A 16,643-nucleotide genomic window follows, 5' to 3' on the forward strand; every position below is an offset into this window, starting at 1 on the left:
AATAACATTTTCCCAGAGTTGTAACAAAGATCTTTGTTACATTTTTTTCATTGTTTTTCAGTGTTTATGTCTAGTAACAGGCCATTGAGATACCCCAATCTATCATTTTTCCTGTTTTGGTTTTATATGGAATTGGTAGTTGAATTTAGGATGCAGTAAACAAGCCAGATTAATCTCTCATCTTACTTAATCTACTGTAATGCAATTGTCATATAAGATAATGTATACAGACACCAGATATTAGGTTCTGATATCTGATATCATGATTAAGCCTCCTACAGATTTGTGTCTTGCTCATGCTTCTACATGTTCAAACAGGCTGTGTGGGTTAGTTGAGGACTCTGTCTACATCTCAAAGATAAGGCACCTGCTGGGACAGGAAGCCCGCTGGTTCCTAGGGTAGAAGAAAAGACAAATGGAGAATCATGCATGAGCAAACACATATAGTGATTCTTCCTCATTTCATCAGCCAGAACTATTACATGTCCTACCTCATCAAATGGGGCAGGAAGATATGAGGAAGCAGAAAAATTATTTTAGTAGCTGTACTTTTGTGACCCATGTTGTATCAGATTTGATAAATAGTGAACTTAGTAATTATCCTGTAGAACCCCCAATATGTGGACAAATTGTGCTATGCTTTGTGTATATGTCGTGTAACACTGTTCTTGAAAATCCTATGAGGGTGACAAGATTTTACCATCTCTTTTGTTATGATGGAGAAGCTGAAGTTTGAAAAGGCTAAATCCCTGCCTCAATTTGAAGGGAAGCAACATAGATGCATAGAACAAGCGTGTCATGATCACACGTGCCTGTCCTGAGAAATCTCTGATCAGTCAGCTTGAGAGTGTGAACTGAAAGCAAACGTGCAGATGAAAAAAAAAAAATGACTCTCATCTTTCTTTTGCCAGAAGAAATCATTCCTAGGCCAGAGCTGTAATAATGGTATATGGGTAATAATGGTAGGTGTTAAAAATAAATAAGGATTTGCAAAGGAGATTTATGGAGATGTATTAGAGAACAAGCAAAAATGAAAGAGAACAATAATAATTTTAAAAGGTACAGTAGAAAATGTCGATAAAGATGTGAAAAAAAATTTTGAATGGATTGCTAAGGAGAGCTCAAATTGGAAGAGTCTCTTTAGAAGTCAGGTTGGCAGTTTCTTATTCAGATAACAATTCTTATTTGAGAAATCATCCTGCCTGCTAGGTATTGAATGACATGACATGAACACCTATGTCAACACAAAAATATTTCAGTGAACACTTAGATCAGCCTACTTATAATCACCAAACACTAAAACCAGCACAGATGTTACTCAACTGCAGAATGGAAAAAAAAATTTGTAATTTCCGTATAGTGAAATACTACTTCAAAACAAAAATATTGTCCTATCACATAGGTGACAAAAAGGATGATCGCAAAGGACAAAATGAAAGTGTCAGACTCAAAGATCAAATATTATAAGATACATTTAAGGACATTCTAGCAAAGGCAAAATAAGATGATGGCAGGTGTAAGACGTGAGAGATGTTATGAAAGAACAACTCAGAGAATTTGTTTTAGTGACTGCGGTAATGAATACAAGAAGACACACTAGACAAAATTCTTGGAATTAGATGCTAACACTATAGGGGTTACCCTATGGAAATTATGCATTAATTAGGAAATATAAGAAATAACAAGGAACACCAAAACATGTGTGCACACTAAATATAACTAGCATAATCTCTACGGACTGTTTAATTGCTTCTTCCCTAGAAAAGTAGGATGAGAACTGCAGATATTCTCCTGGGAGGAATCTCCAGAGGTCTCAAAGTCTGCAATCCTCACCAGATCTCCAAGATTAGCCTCTGAAATCCCAGTATGACTCAACGCCACATTGTTTTAAAAGGGTCACATTCATGGCCTTCCCCATTGGACACCAATTATTCATCTGAATGATAATCAGTGCTTACTATCTATGGGCCATCTTCTGACCTGAGGATTTGCTATGAGCCTTCAAACCACAGCCAAAAATACTCAAATTTAAAAATTTCATTGATTGACTTTGAAGTAATAAGTTCTTCACAAAGTATTCACTAGACTTCCTGTGTTTTCCATATTCAGACACAACATTATGTGAGAGATGTAATCTTACCATGTTTGTTTTGCAAATAAGGAGGAGGTAAGTTATTCTTCCACAACACAAAGAATCCATGGAAGACTCAAAAGTTGATACATGCTGATGTTCTTTTGTAGAGATTTTGCAAACTTTTGATCACTTCCTTGGATCTCCTCTGATGCACTCATGAAAGCCCATGGATTACTTTATGATTTCAGGCTGAATGTTCTGAATTGACTCTTCTTTCTCTTCCAACAATATGGTAAGAGTCTATATTCCATGAACATTATTAGAGAGAAGCACAGTTCAGGCAAAAGCAGAGGTGCAGTTGTACTTACTGTGAGTTGTTTTTAAAGAGAAAGAGCTGTTTTCAATGCTGCTCTTAAAACTGGAGGTGAGCCTGTTGTGTGAATGTCAACACTTTTGTCATGGGGAACTTAGCGGTGCAATTTCTCTAAAACTATGGACAAAAAAGTAAGACATATTGCACGTTGATTGGTTAGCTGTTGATGTCATCTTTTCTCTCTATATTTACCTATTACTAAAGATAAAGAAACAAACAAACAAAAAAATCACCAACAACAAAACCAGATCATGAAATGATCCTTTATTAAATTACAAGAGTCCTAAATGAATTGGCATGCTCTGAATGCATTATAATTTCCCCTATAGTCTCAGATAAATTATTACTATATAGATTATTACTACATATAATACTAGATACATCTAGTGTTTATGATGCTGTGACTAAAAGTATACATTTTTTAATTAGGTTGAAGATGGCTTTAAATTGTGAATTTTTAGTCTTTCTTGTTATTAGCTACATAATGTTTTTGAAGATCAGATAACTGCATACACCCTGGATTTACTTCATTGTAATGTAAGAATAAAAATACAGAATAACTAATAACAATCCTTACACTCACACACACACATACACACACACACACGCACACACATATGCACATTCATACACAAAGCCATTATCATTGGTTATAAAATTTAATATTTGCTAAAAATGTTCTTGTAAATTAAAGGTTGGCCATCATAATGACTTCATAAGGGGGAGCTCAAAAATTGGAAATGCCAAAGGTCTTGCAGGAAAATGGGAAAGAATAGTAGTTAATTTTAGATACAAATGCTTCCCAAGGCTGCATTCAAATAAGAAAGAGCGAGGTGCAGTGTCGCATTCCTAGAGTCCCTGTTGATCTGGAGACTGAGGAAGATGGAACAATTAGGCACCGAAATTCAAAGCCAGCCTAGGCAGAACAAAGTGAATGAAGAAGTTTGAAATACTGTTGCTATACAATGAAGCATTTAAATAAAAATAGATCTTGCCACCACAATAGGTCTTTGAGCTCAAGACAGCCCATAAATAGATCTTTCAACCCTTGAGCTCTGTGACTTGGCTATGAGAGTGACAAGAGAAAGAATGAATCTAAGAAAAATGGATCTTTACTCAAGTAAAAACACAGATTTTAAGGAAGTTTTTTTTTTAATGAATAGCTCATATGGAATTGCAGGAGCAACAATCATTTGTTTAAGGTAAAGATAGAGGACACTGGAAATCACAGGAAATGTGAGTGGTACTAATGCAGGGGAAAAGGCAAGTTGGGGAGGGCAGAGGGAAGCTTCAAGACTATAAAGTTACTACAGCCAAAGCCCTGGATGTCAGCATTCACCTTGATCAAATCAACATGGACCATAATCCCATCCTAATAACAGAATAGCTGACACTCAGGAGGCTAGGCTTAATACCCAGCATTCTATTATTTTCAATGTACTTCCTTATTTAACTTTCACAATAATACCTGAGCATAGATCTCTTTTCTGACTTCACTTTGAAGATGAAAGTGGGATGTCTTGGGGAGGTAGGTTAGGACTAGTGTCTGCTGTGCGGTAATGGCAGCAGGTTTGATATGCGTCTCTTCCAAGACCTAAGCTTTGTGCCTGCTATGCTAGATGACCTGCCTTCACACAGAATTGCATCTGCCCATTGAACTTGCTCCACCAACCTGTGATCCCAGCATGTGGACAGTGCATACAAATGTGCTACATTGATTCAAGAGGTAAAACTCATCTTCAGCTTGATTAAAAGTTTGCATTTTTAGGCACATGGTTTGTCAACTTGTGTAGATGTGCTGCTGATAATAAGCATGAGATTGTGGGGGAAAGGTCACAGTGCAACTCAGAGTTCGCAAAGTTAGTCAGTACACATATGTGGTTGAAAGAAGGATCATTTCACTCTTCCAGATTTTGTTTTACCACTGATGAAAGGCAAACATATGTTATGCTCGAATTCGGGACCCCCAAAGACCACCAGAGAACCAAGATCGATGTAAGCAGCAAAGAGGTGTTTATTGCGAGCTAGCTCGGTCCTCTGCACGCACACACAGCAACTGGTGACGCTGAGAGGCCCTGAGCCCAGGGTTTGCAGCAGTTTTATACATTCTTTGGAGAGGGCAGGGACTTCACATGCATCATAGCAAATCATCACACACCGCGGGAAAATCAAATAACAGCTCTAAAACATGATTAGCACATTCACTGGCAGGAACAAGTTGAGTAGGGGGGATTGGTCACAACAAGAGGGGTATTCATTTGAACTGATTGGTTTAAGCCAAGAGGGGTGTACGTGCTGAACTACATGGTTTCCCAATATGTATCAACCACCATAAACCACGGGGAGGGTTATCTGGCATCCCAGGTATTTCCCTGTCTCATGCTGATTGGTGGCTGCTAGGGGACTGCTATGGATCCCCACCTAGCCTGACTGAGTCAGGGACACCTGGCACAGTAGATCTCTCCTGTTATTTGCAGATAGACAACTTAGCAGGGTGGGAATGTGCTTAGGAGTGCTCTGTGGGTTTTTCCAAGCACTAAGGTCATGTCCCTTCCTTGAACAGGCTTTGTTCTGAGGTAGAGGCTGGTTTTTCACATACAGTAAGCAAGATGAGTTTTTCACCTATTCAGTCATTTTCAAATTCACCATGACTCCTAAACACTGAGTTGAAAACAAAATGAACAATGAGCAATTATGAATTTAGTTAGAAACAATTTTATCAAAATTTAAATGGGACCCTGTATTAAAGATTGGCATGGGTCCAGGGCTGAGGTTGTCAATTAACAATTGTGCAATTATGACTAAATTTCTCTTGTGGTTCACTATATACTTGAAGTTGAGAGGAGACAGTGGATACACACCCACAGGGCCTACAGCAGTTCCAGGCAGGTGGGCAACAAGGAAGAGTTAGCTTTTATTAGGTCATCAGTAGTGAACTGACCCATAGAGTCATACAATTAATTTTTATCAAGCAATTAAATTGTCCACAAGTGATAAAATTTCAAAATTGCATACATAATTAAGATTCTACAGATTCAAAGGTATGGTACCCTCCACGCAAGTAATGCACTCATGGTTTTTCGAGAACATGCTTTTCTGGAAATATTCCAAGTACAGGTTATTGTTATACTGGCAGAATTGTAAAGTATAATTACATGTTGTAACTATACTTTCCAGTTTTGATTCAAATTCTTTGTCATTCTGTTCTTTGTTGCTGATGTTGTTACAGACCATGTAGGATTCTCAGAAAACATTGATGGAGAACAGGACAGAAGTGACACACTTCATCCTGCTGGGACTGACCAATGACCCAGGTCTGCAATTTCCCCTCTTTGTGACCTTCCTCTTCATCTACACCATCACTCTGGTTGGGAACCTTGGGATGATCCTGCTGATTCTCCTGGACTCCCGTCTCCACACTCCCATGTACTTTTTCCTGGGTAACCTGTCTCTGGTGGACTTTTGTTCCTCTTCTTCTGTCACTCCCACAGTCATGGCTGGGCTCTTGATAGGACACCAGGTCATCTCCTATAATGCTTGTGCTGCTCAGATGTACTTTTTTGCAGCTCTGGTTACTGTGGAAAACTACCTGTTGGCCTCAATGGCCTACGATCGCTATGCAGCAGTGTGTAAGCCCTTGCACTACACCAGCATCATGACAGGAAGTGTGTGTGCAAGTCTGGTCACAGGCTCCTATGTGATTGGTTTCCTAAATGCCTCCATCCATATTGGAGACACATTCAGTCTTTCCTTCTGTCTGTCCCATGTGATCCACCATTTTTTCTGTGATATTCCAGCAGTCATGGTTCTCTCTTGCTCTGACAGACACATTAGTGAACAGGTTCTTATTTATATTGTGAGTTTCTGTATCTTTTTTGCACTCTTAGTTATCTGGATATCCTACATATTCATTTTTGTCACCATCTTAAAGATGCGCTCAGGTACAGGACACAGGAAAGCCATGTCCACCTGTGCCTCCCACTTCACTGCAGTCTCCATTTTCTATGGGACAAGTATCTTCATGTACTTACAGCCCAGCTCCAGTCACTCCATGGACACAGACAAAATTGCCTCTGTGTTCTACACTATGGTCATCCCCATGCTGAACCCTGTGGTCTACAGCCTGAGGAACAAGGAGGTAAAGAGCGCATTCCTGAAGGTCAAGGATATTTTTATTTGTTGGAAGAAAAATAATCTTTAGAAGTTTTGTCTTTACTTTGTGGATGCATGATTTCTGGATTTATTTCACTTAGCTCTTTTCCATGTATGTAGACATTTATGGACCACACTGAAGCTAAGTTCTTGAAATGATATCCTTAGATCTGCAAGTATTATTTCTTGAAATTAGTACTTAAAGGAGAATGGCTATAATATCTTAGGACCAGCTTGTCAAAACTCCCATTAAGATATTAATGCATCCATTCATTTTACATGTGGTTTCTTTCTACCACATTCAAATGCAAATGTACATAATATGAGCTCTAATGGGCCCATAAATAGAAGAAATGCATGCAGGCATCCCACGATGACAGGTATCCATGAATGTAGATGATTTGCCAGAATTACATGTAATGTGGCTCTTTGTGTTGGTGAATTTCATGTGTTCAACTTTACTGCATTGAGATATCCAAATAGCATGATCTAAGTCAGCACATCTTGTGTTTCATGATAATGGGATTACGTAGGGAAGAAATAGATTCTATAAGGAGGCAAGCACACATATATCAATAACAAAATAAAAAAGAGATATTCATTACAATAGCAATTTTAATTTCTTTAATGGTGATGTAGTCAGAACTGGAATTCATAGCTGCCTTCTTCTGCTAATCATTCTGTTATTACCTTTAGCTCTAGCAAGCACGTCAGCTGGTCATGTTCTTATTTGGTGGGAATATCCAAAACTTCATTTCTGAAGGATCTGGGATATTAGTTGTTCTGCTTTAATTGAATTGTTATAATTTTCCTTTATACTTAATCACAAGGCACATTTATACTGAGAGAAGTCCTAAGGGATCTCCTTTATTCCAGATGTATTCTCCTTACCCAATATGCTCAGAATTGTTATCAACAAATGGTTTTGTTTCACCCATTACCAAGATTCATAGGTCCAGAAATAGGTAAAAATGGAAGTGACATCAATGGGAGTGTGAAATGCTTCCTCCAGGAGATATGAGAGTGATTTTATTGAACTGGAAGTTAAAATTGCTGCTTAATCACTTTGTGTTCCTCATGCCTCTGAACCACCAGGCAATGAAAAAATTAATGGTGATCGATCCTAACCTTTGGATAGATTGAATCATGAGCTTTCCTACATCTCTGCCTGAGATGGAAAGTCAGCCTTCAATTCTTTAGCCTTTGTTAACTCTCCAAGCTTACTGATTTGGACTTGCTCACCTCCAGAATTGTGCACAGTCAATTCCCAATGACAAATGCCTCTCTCTGCTTTTTCCCTCTGTTTCTGATTCTATCTCTCCCTATTTTTACCTCTTTGCCTCTGTACACATGTGTGCACTTGCACACACTTGTATATATACCAAATACCAAAATGGAGATGTAAATGCTTCGTTTTCATTAGGAACTTAAGTGTAAACTCACCAATAAAAATAAAGATTTGAAAGAATTTATAAGAAAAATAAAATTAACCTGAATAATGCCTATAAACACCTGTTTACTTTGAAAGAAACAAATTGGAAGTAAAAGGAGGGAAAAATATATATACCATAGTATATATACCATACTAATGGAAACAAAAACAGGTTTCTTTTTAGTATGATGATACTAATAATAGAATAGACTGGCAGTCAAAAGCTGTTCTTAGAAGAGTGAAATAAGACATTGTATATTGATAACAGGGACAATTAATTAGGAAAGTGAGTATAGGTAATATATAAATGTGTATGTATAAAAATGTATACACACACACACACACACACACACACACACACACACACAAAACAGAGGCCCAGAATATAAAAGCAAATGTTGACCACAGAACTAATTGGTTCTGCAATGAGGGCTGAAGACCTCGGTACCCCATTTCAATAATGAATACAATGGCTAGAGATAATCAATAAGAAGCAGAGGATGTGAGTAAACCCACAGTCTAAGCCATATAGACAGATATATACAGAGTACTGTTCCCAAGAGCAGTGGAATTCCAAATTGCCTATGAATCAGTCAGTCTGACAAACCCTATATTAGGCTGAAAACCCAGTCTGAATAAGCATTAAAGATTTAACTCAGATAAAACAGCTTCACCAATCATAATGCAATGGCACTAGAAATAAATAACAAGGAAAATATTAAATATTCACATAAGAGTGAAGAACAAAAACATCTATAATCATTGGGTAAAAAATACATCAAAAGAAAAGTAAAAATAGTTATAGAAAAACGAATTTGAAAGAACAACATATCCCATTTTGTGATAGGAAGCAGACACAGTGGTCATAAGAAATATATAACTCTAAGTGACAAAAATAAAAAATAATCTCAAGTGTTTAAGCTAACTCAAAATTTTAAGGATTACCTGTGAAAACAGAATCTGAAGGAGCACAAAGAAGAAACTGTGATTAGAGCAGAATAAACAAAACAGAATGTAACAAAATAATAATAAAAATCAACAAAACAAAAAATTGATTATTTGGAAAGATTATTCAAAATGACAAAACTCTACAGACTGATTATGAAAAGAAAAGAGAAAACTCAAATTATTAAATTAATGAGTGAAAGCGAGGATATCATGTCTGCCCTTATAAAAATAAGAATAATATAACAAAATATTATATATAGCTGCATACCAACAAACTGGATAACAGATAAAATTCAAATCACTGGAATACACACTACTAAAACCGACTATAGAGAAAAAGGAAATCTGAATATATCTACAAGTGTAGAGAGTGAAACAATCACAAATAACTTCCCAACAAATGAAATTCCAGGACTTTCCTGGTGAATTCCCCCAAGCAAATGTGCCATAGTAATGAAGATTATTACATGGAAAACACCTGGTGAGGATTTGTATTAATTCCAGTGACTGCTGTTAACAAAGTACTGAAACGTGGAGGTTTACAACAGCACATATTTTTTCTTCCACAGTTAAGGAAACCAGAAGTGTGAAATCATCTCCAAGAGCAGAATCAATGGTCTCTCAGAGCCGTGGTCCCTTCATGGTCTCCAGGGGACACTGCGTTTCTTGCCTCTTCCATCCTCCATGGGTTATGGAATTCCATGCCCTCTGGTCACATGGCTTCAGTTTGTCACCCTGGTGACTTTGTGGCTTCAGTTTGTCACCCTGGTGACTTTGTGGAATCTTGTTTTGGCTATGGTTAAATGTTTCTGACTGTATTTTATAGAGATACAAGAATTTTTTAAATTTTTATTAGTGTATTATAATTACATATAACATTGGGGTTCATTTTGACATAATTATACAAGCATGGAACATAATTCCCTCCATTTCAATTCCCAGTACATCCCCTTTCCCTCTTCTCCCTCACTTGCTCCCTTTCCTCATTCTACTGCGTCGTTCTTCTATGTGCTTATAGCTCTTTATAATTAGCTCATTATAGATATACAAAAAGGGGAAACTCACTGTGATATGTTCATACACACACACACACACACACACACACACACACACACACACACACAGTTTGGTCAGTTTCTTTCATTCCATCATTACTCTCTTTTCCCATCCCTCTCCCTCCTCTTCAATCCCTTTCCTCCATTCCACTGATCTCTCTTCTATTTTCGTGGGATCCCCCCTACCTTTTTTCTCTATATTTTTAGGACTCACAGAGATAATCCTGGATAATGTCATATTCTTTTTTTAAAAAAAATATTTTTATTGGTGTGCATTAATTATACAGAATGGTGTGTTCATAGTGGTGTCTTTGTACATACAGGGAAACATAATTTGGCCAATCTCCTCTCCAGTATCTTCCCACTCCTTCCCATGCTCCCTCCTCCTGATTTCTCCTTTACTCTAAAGGTTTTCCTCAACTCTTATTCTTCAAGTACTTAACTTGCTCACATCTACAGAGACCTTCAAAGCCACATAGAGGAACATTGAAAGTTTCAGAATTGGGACTTGGATCTCTTTGGGATCCACCATTGAGTTGCCACAGTGTCATATGGCAGCATTACACAGTCTCTTCTCTTATAATTTTCCATAAATCCTCTGAAACTATGCAATTAAATAATCCTTGCAATGATAATTAGGAGTGATTCCCCTAGAACCAGGACTATAGAAGAGAAGTGAATACTTGTTTTATATTACACAGCTGCACAAGGAACAGCAAGACCATTGCAATACATTTGATCCAAAACTACAAATGAAACAATGCTGAGGTCTCCAATGATACGAGTTGCAAATCACACATGGAGACGTGTTCCTAGGTATAGGTTTTGCTTACTATTCAGCTCCCTGAAGATTGAATGAGAAGGTTGTGCTTTCTATTAAAATGTTGAATGTACTTTATTTTTTCTAATGGCAAATATTATCAAATTTATATTCTACATAGAATTTAGGATCATTTCCATTTATCTCATAATTTGTATACGTGTGGTCATTGTTCAAACATAATCAAATAGGAATACTCTAATTTTATATTTCATGTGTTTTATGATTATAAAATAATACTTCTATAATTGAATAATATGACATCATCCAGGATTATCTTCTCTTAATGAGACAACACTTCCTACTAAACAATATAAAAGGTTTGGAATGATTGACTTGATGTTGGGATTTAAGGGAGGCATTTTTCCTATAAATAAGGAGTGTGAGATTGAGTGGCAATACAGAAAAATATTGTTCCAGCAAAACAGAAAATTAGCTGTGCCTCTTCAAATGCACTGAATGTTGATCTAGAAGGTTTTCATTATGCAGGATTCATATCCTAAAAAAAGACTCAAAGCTTCAAAATATTAAACTCAGTACAATTAACTCATAACACAATGATTTTATTTATTCATTTAATAAATATTTATTAGAATCGACTGTGAAACATTTATGCAGGTGCCGATGATCACGAGAGCATAACAAAGTCACTCTTCTCAGAGTTGACATTCTAGTTGGGGGAGATAAATAAGATACAGCTGAACAAATATATACTGGGAGGAGGTTGATAAGAACTATGAAGACATAGGAGGAGGGACCATCTTACGTGGTGAGTGAAGAGTGACTATTTCATGCAGGTGGTCAGGGAAGGACTCCATGACAGGGTGACACTGAAGCAAAGACCTGAATGGAGTGACGGCATTGCCTCAGGGAACACGACTCTCAAAGGCCCTGGGGCAGGAGCATGCTTGGAGTTGTGATAAGAGAGAACACAACTCAACTGAAATAAAAATGAATGGTCCGATTTAACAATTAACAATCTCAAAGAATTTGCAAAAAGCAAAATGCTTACTTAGAAGTCTGAAAGTTTGAGGTAATACAATTTCACTACAAACTTTAATTTTTAAATACTCTGAAAGTTTGTAGTAATACATCAGTATATTAAATATACTTTTATTTCTCCTGAACTTTCTTATTGTCTATTTTATCCTTTTGAAAATTAAAATATGGCCATCTTGCTTGTGAGAAGGACTTAGTCAAAGAGAAATATGAATTCATATGAGATGTCACCATTTTTGCATCTCTTGCTAAACTGTACTAATAAAAGTGCATACATTTAGTTATATAGCATATTTTTCTTCTCAAAATAGAACTATTAGAAATGTAGTGAAAAATTAGAAAAATATCAGCCAAAATCTGTATTATAATACCCAAACAATATATTATATTAGGTTTTTTAAACTTGAGTGTTTTAGGTTTCTCCAAAGGAGATATATATCTCCATATATATCCTTAGATTATATGATGTATAAAATATATGTGATTTTTCATATAAGAGGAAATTTATTATGGGTATTGCCTTCTGTAATTGTAGAGACTGTAAGGTTCCTTAACGTGCTATATGTAAGCTGGAGACAAAAGAAAGCAAGTGGTTATTCCACTCTGAGTTCAAAGCTCTAAGGAGGTAAAGTAGCTGATGCTGCTCTTGAAGACCTAAGGCCCAAGATTCAGGAACAGATCAGCAGACAGATCATAGAGCGAGAGAAGATGGATGTCTCAATTAAAAGAGAGAGAGGGAAATAGAAATGGGGAGAATTTGCCCTTCCTCTACTCTTTTGTTCTATTTGGGTGAGCCCTCATTGGATTGGATGATAGACACATACATTAATGAAGACAGATCTTTTTACCGACATCCACTGTTTTAAATACTAGACTCTATCAGAAACACACTCACCAACATAAAAGGAAAAGTATTTTCCCAGCTATCTGGGAATCCAGTTGAATCAACACATAAAACTAACCACCACAGTTACATAACATTTAATTCTGACAAATTCACCACACCCTTATGTGAGTGATAGCATAAGACACCTACTCCATTTTTTCTGTTTGTGGGCTATTTTCTGCACTTGTTCTACATACCTGTGTGTTAGCATGTGGTACAAAGTTTACATGTGAAATGAGTGAATACATAAAAATCCTTAATGAAGGTTTTGACAAGAAGATCCCAAAATAATTTAGTCATTCTCACTCAGGTATTTATTTCTGGGTATAATATTTCCTTTTTCCCAGTAAATAAAGGTTTACAGAAGTAAGGGTATCACGACAAGAGTGTAACTTTAGTGTAATCTCAATGTATCTCAGTACATGAAGATTTGATAGGGATGAATCCAGGAATAGTGCATATCACAAGGGTAAAATCAAGATCCTAAAGTTTATTTTGATTCCAAAAATTTAATGAATTTTTGAGCTTTATAAAAGCACTTTTGACCTCCTTGTTCCTCAGGCTGTAGACCACAGGGTTGAGCATGGGGATGACCATAGTATAGAATACAGATGCAATTTTATCAGTATCCATGGAGTGACTGGAGCTGGGCTGTAAATACATGAAGATAACAGTCCCATAGAAAATAGAGACTGCAGTGAAGTGGGAGGCACAGGTGGATATAGCCTTCCGATGCCCTGAAGATGAGGGCATCTTTAAGATGCTGATAAAAATGAGCGTGTAAGATATCCAGATTACCAGAAGAGCAAAAATGATGTTGAAACTCACAATGTACACTAGAAGCAGCTCATTCACATGTCTATCAGAGCAAGAGAGAACCATGACTGCTGGAATGTCACAAAAAAAATGGTGGACCACATTGGACTTGCAGAAGGTGAGACTGAATGTGTCTCCAGTGTAGATGGAGGCATTTAGGAAACCAATGACATAAGAGCCTGAAATCAGCCAAGGACACACACTTGTCATGGTGGTGGTGTAGTGCAGGGGCTTACACACAGCTGCATAGCGGTCATAGGCCATTGAGGCCAAGAGACAATTTTCCACAGTAGCAAAGACTGCAAAGAGAAACATCTGAGCAGCACAAGCGTTATAGGAGATGACCTTGTCTCCTAGAAGGAGCTCAGCCATGACTGTGGGAGTGACAGCTGAGGAGTAACAACAATCCACTAGAGATAAGTTACCGAGGTAAAAGTACATGGGAGTGTGGAGACGGGAGTCCAAGACAATCAACAGGATCATCCCCAGGTTCCCAACCAGAGTGATGGAGTAGATAAAGAGGAATGTCACAAAGAGGGGAAGCTGCAGACCTGGGTCATTGGTTAGTCCCAGCAGGATGAAGTGTGTCACTTCTGTCCTGTTCTCCATCAGTGTTATCTCAGAGTAACTGCATGCCCTATAACCACTAGAAAATAAGAAAAATAAATTAAATGAAATTGAATAATAATAAATTGAATGTAATAATTATATTACAGTGCTGCATACTATGAATCTCAGGAATTCATTGGATCATGTGCACAATGTTAAAATCTTAAACATTTGTTAAGTCATAATAAAATTGAATGTATTAATTATATTACAGTGCTGCATACTATGAATCTCAGGAATTCATTGGATCATGTGCACAATGTTAAAATCTTAAACATTTGTTAAGTCATATACAACTTAAAGTGATAAAGATGACTTGCCTGGATATATCTATTTATGAATCAACTTCTCTTGAGCTCAATAAAAGCTAAGACTTCCATGTTGCTCACCCCAAGAACTGCTGTAGACATTTGAGATGTGTGTTCACACTCTTCTCTTCAAAATATTTTGAGTTTGGTTGGTTGTCACATTCAAAAATTATACAGCAGAAGAAGTTAAGTTATTCCTATTTGCAAAAATATTAATTGATGATCAGCTATGGACACATACCAACCCTTCAACGCATAATAAATGGTTTCTAAATCCAAAGTTCTAAAGTGAGTTTAAATAAAACCGTGTTTAACTGAGCTTAAAATGACTCATTATCTCCTTTGGTTCAAACTCAGCATTTGGTTTCACAGCGAATAAGACAATGGTTGATTAGATGGTAATTCCATTTTCCTCTCATTGGAGGTTAAACAAAACAAATACAACAAAAATTCAGAAGAGTTGAAATGACCCCTTTTTCAAAGACAATAGTGTCCTCAATGGATTAACAAGGTCTTGGTTGAATGGTAAAATTGCCTGGAGCTCTCAGCATCAAGTCTGCAAATGTTGACATGGATGGTGTGGTTTTAAGCATTAACTATTGATTAGCTTAAAGAGAAGTTTTCCTTCTAAACCACTGTAGCACGTCTCTTTGCATAGTAGATGCAGTTGAGTAACTGTGGTGGTGGGAGCAGGCTTATCTTGCAGGTGCATTTCTGGGCAAAGGCATATCCTCAAAAGCAGCAGGCACAGAGCTCAGGTCCCTGGGAGAGACACGTATCACACTTACCATTTCCACCTGAGAGACACTGGTTCTGAACCATCTCACCTGAATATCATACCTATAAGATCAAGAAAGCAATGAGACCTACTTTGAGGCATTATTGTGAGAATTAATTAAGATAATAAATACATAAAATACAATAAAATGCTAAAAAAAAACTTAGAAATGTTAAGGTCACATTATTATTAGGATGGGATAACAGCTCATCTTGGTTTGATCAAGATGGTTGCCAACAAGCAGGCCTTCAGTCCTCAGTGAGGTAAAAGACTTCTTGAAGCTTCTCTCCCAATTTACCTTCTTCCCCATTCAGGGTGACTGTGATATTGTGTAATCGTCAGTGTTTCTCAGTCTGCCCTTAACCAAGCATGTGATTGCTGTTCCTAAATTCCATGTGGGCCACTGTTGTTAAAAATTTCTTCCTTGAAATCCATATTTTAGTTTGCGTAAGAGTCTGTTGTTCTCAAAACTCATTCTTACCATTATTGCTGTCATCAAATAGCCAAACAATAGAGACACAGTATTGAAATTTTTCATTTTATGGCCTGTCATTAGGTCACTAACTTTATTGTACAATCCCCATTGTACAATATTTTATTTGAATTTGTTTCTATGTCATAACAGTAACTTACACTTTTTTGAAGTCACTATTATTCCTTAACATTTCTCTCCTAAGCCTTTAGTCACTTCAATTTATGAACCTGTCCCTGAAGACATCGTAGTTGCCAGTCTTCACACACATGATCACGTTTACCATATAGCATGCTCTAGAATATATTTTCTAGAAGAATAACACATGAAAATTATAATGTATTTACAAGTAAGTGTGCATGTGTAAGTTAGGCCATATGATTATTCCTACTGCACAGTAAGGAAGCAGGATTTGAAAAGGTATGCAAAGTTAGACAGATAGTATGAGGAAGATTTGAGATTTCCAAGTTAAATACACCTCCTGAGAAAAACATGATATGATTATGAAAGTGTTGTAACGCAGATCATAGCATGTTAATTCACTTAGGACCCTTTGTGGTTGAAAGAAGGATCATTTAACTATTCTGAGTTTTAGGGTTGTTTTGTATGTGATTATCTTTTAATCTCTAATGAGGTACAAATGTATAGTGAATAAGATCATATCACAAATCAATAAAGCTCCACCTCTTAATTTTGATTCATAAGTGTCTTGAGAAAGAAGCATGATTTGTTATATAAATCACTGAATGTACCATGCCCGCCATTTTGACCTTTAGACCCCAGATTTACATCATTGTTTTAGAAATATTTTGAAAGCATCTCTTTCTATTTGCAAATAACTCACATCAATATTTTATGAATATTTTGAAAGCATCTCTTTCTATTTGCAAATAACTCATAGGATGTTTGACAACCTACTGC

At 36.7% G+C, this 16,643-nt stretch overlaps 2 protein-coding genes across 2 annotated transcripts; one reads left to right on the plus strand and one right to left on the minus strand.

Moving 5' to 3' along the window:
• The first annotated feature begins 5,703 nt into the window (after window positions 1–5,703).
• LOC143390532 (olfactory receptor 5B3-like) lies at window positions 5,704–6,648 on the plus strand. The gene has a single exon (XM_076842905.1). It carries the CDS (start codon window positions 5,704–5,706, stop codon window positions 6,646–6,648), a length of 945 nt encoding a protein of 314 aa, XP_076699020.1.
• Window positions 6,649–13,222: 6,574 nt separating this feature from the next.
• Window positions 13,223–14,167, minus strand: LOC143390533 (olfactory receptor 5B3-like). Its single transcript, XM_076842906.2, has one exon. The coding sequence runs from the start codon at window positions 14,162–14,164 to the stop codon at window positions 13,223–13,225; it is 942 nt and encodes a 313-aa protein (XP_076699021.2). The 5' UTR covers window positions 14,165–14,167.
• Window positions 14,168–16,643: the final 2,476 nt, after the last annotated feature.

The sequence above is a fragment of the Callospermophilus lateralis genome, chromosome 2 (assembly GCF_048772815.1).
Source record: "Callospermophilus lateralis isolate mCalLat2 chromosome 2, mCalLat2.hap1, whole genome shotgun sequence".
In the NCBI taxonomy this organism is placed as follows: domain Eukaryota; kingdom Metazoa; phylum Chordata; class Mammalia; order Rodentia; family Sciuridae; genus Callospermophilus; species Callospermophilus lateralis.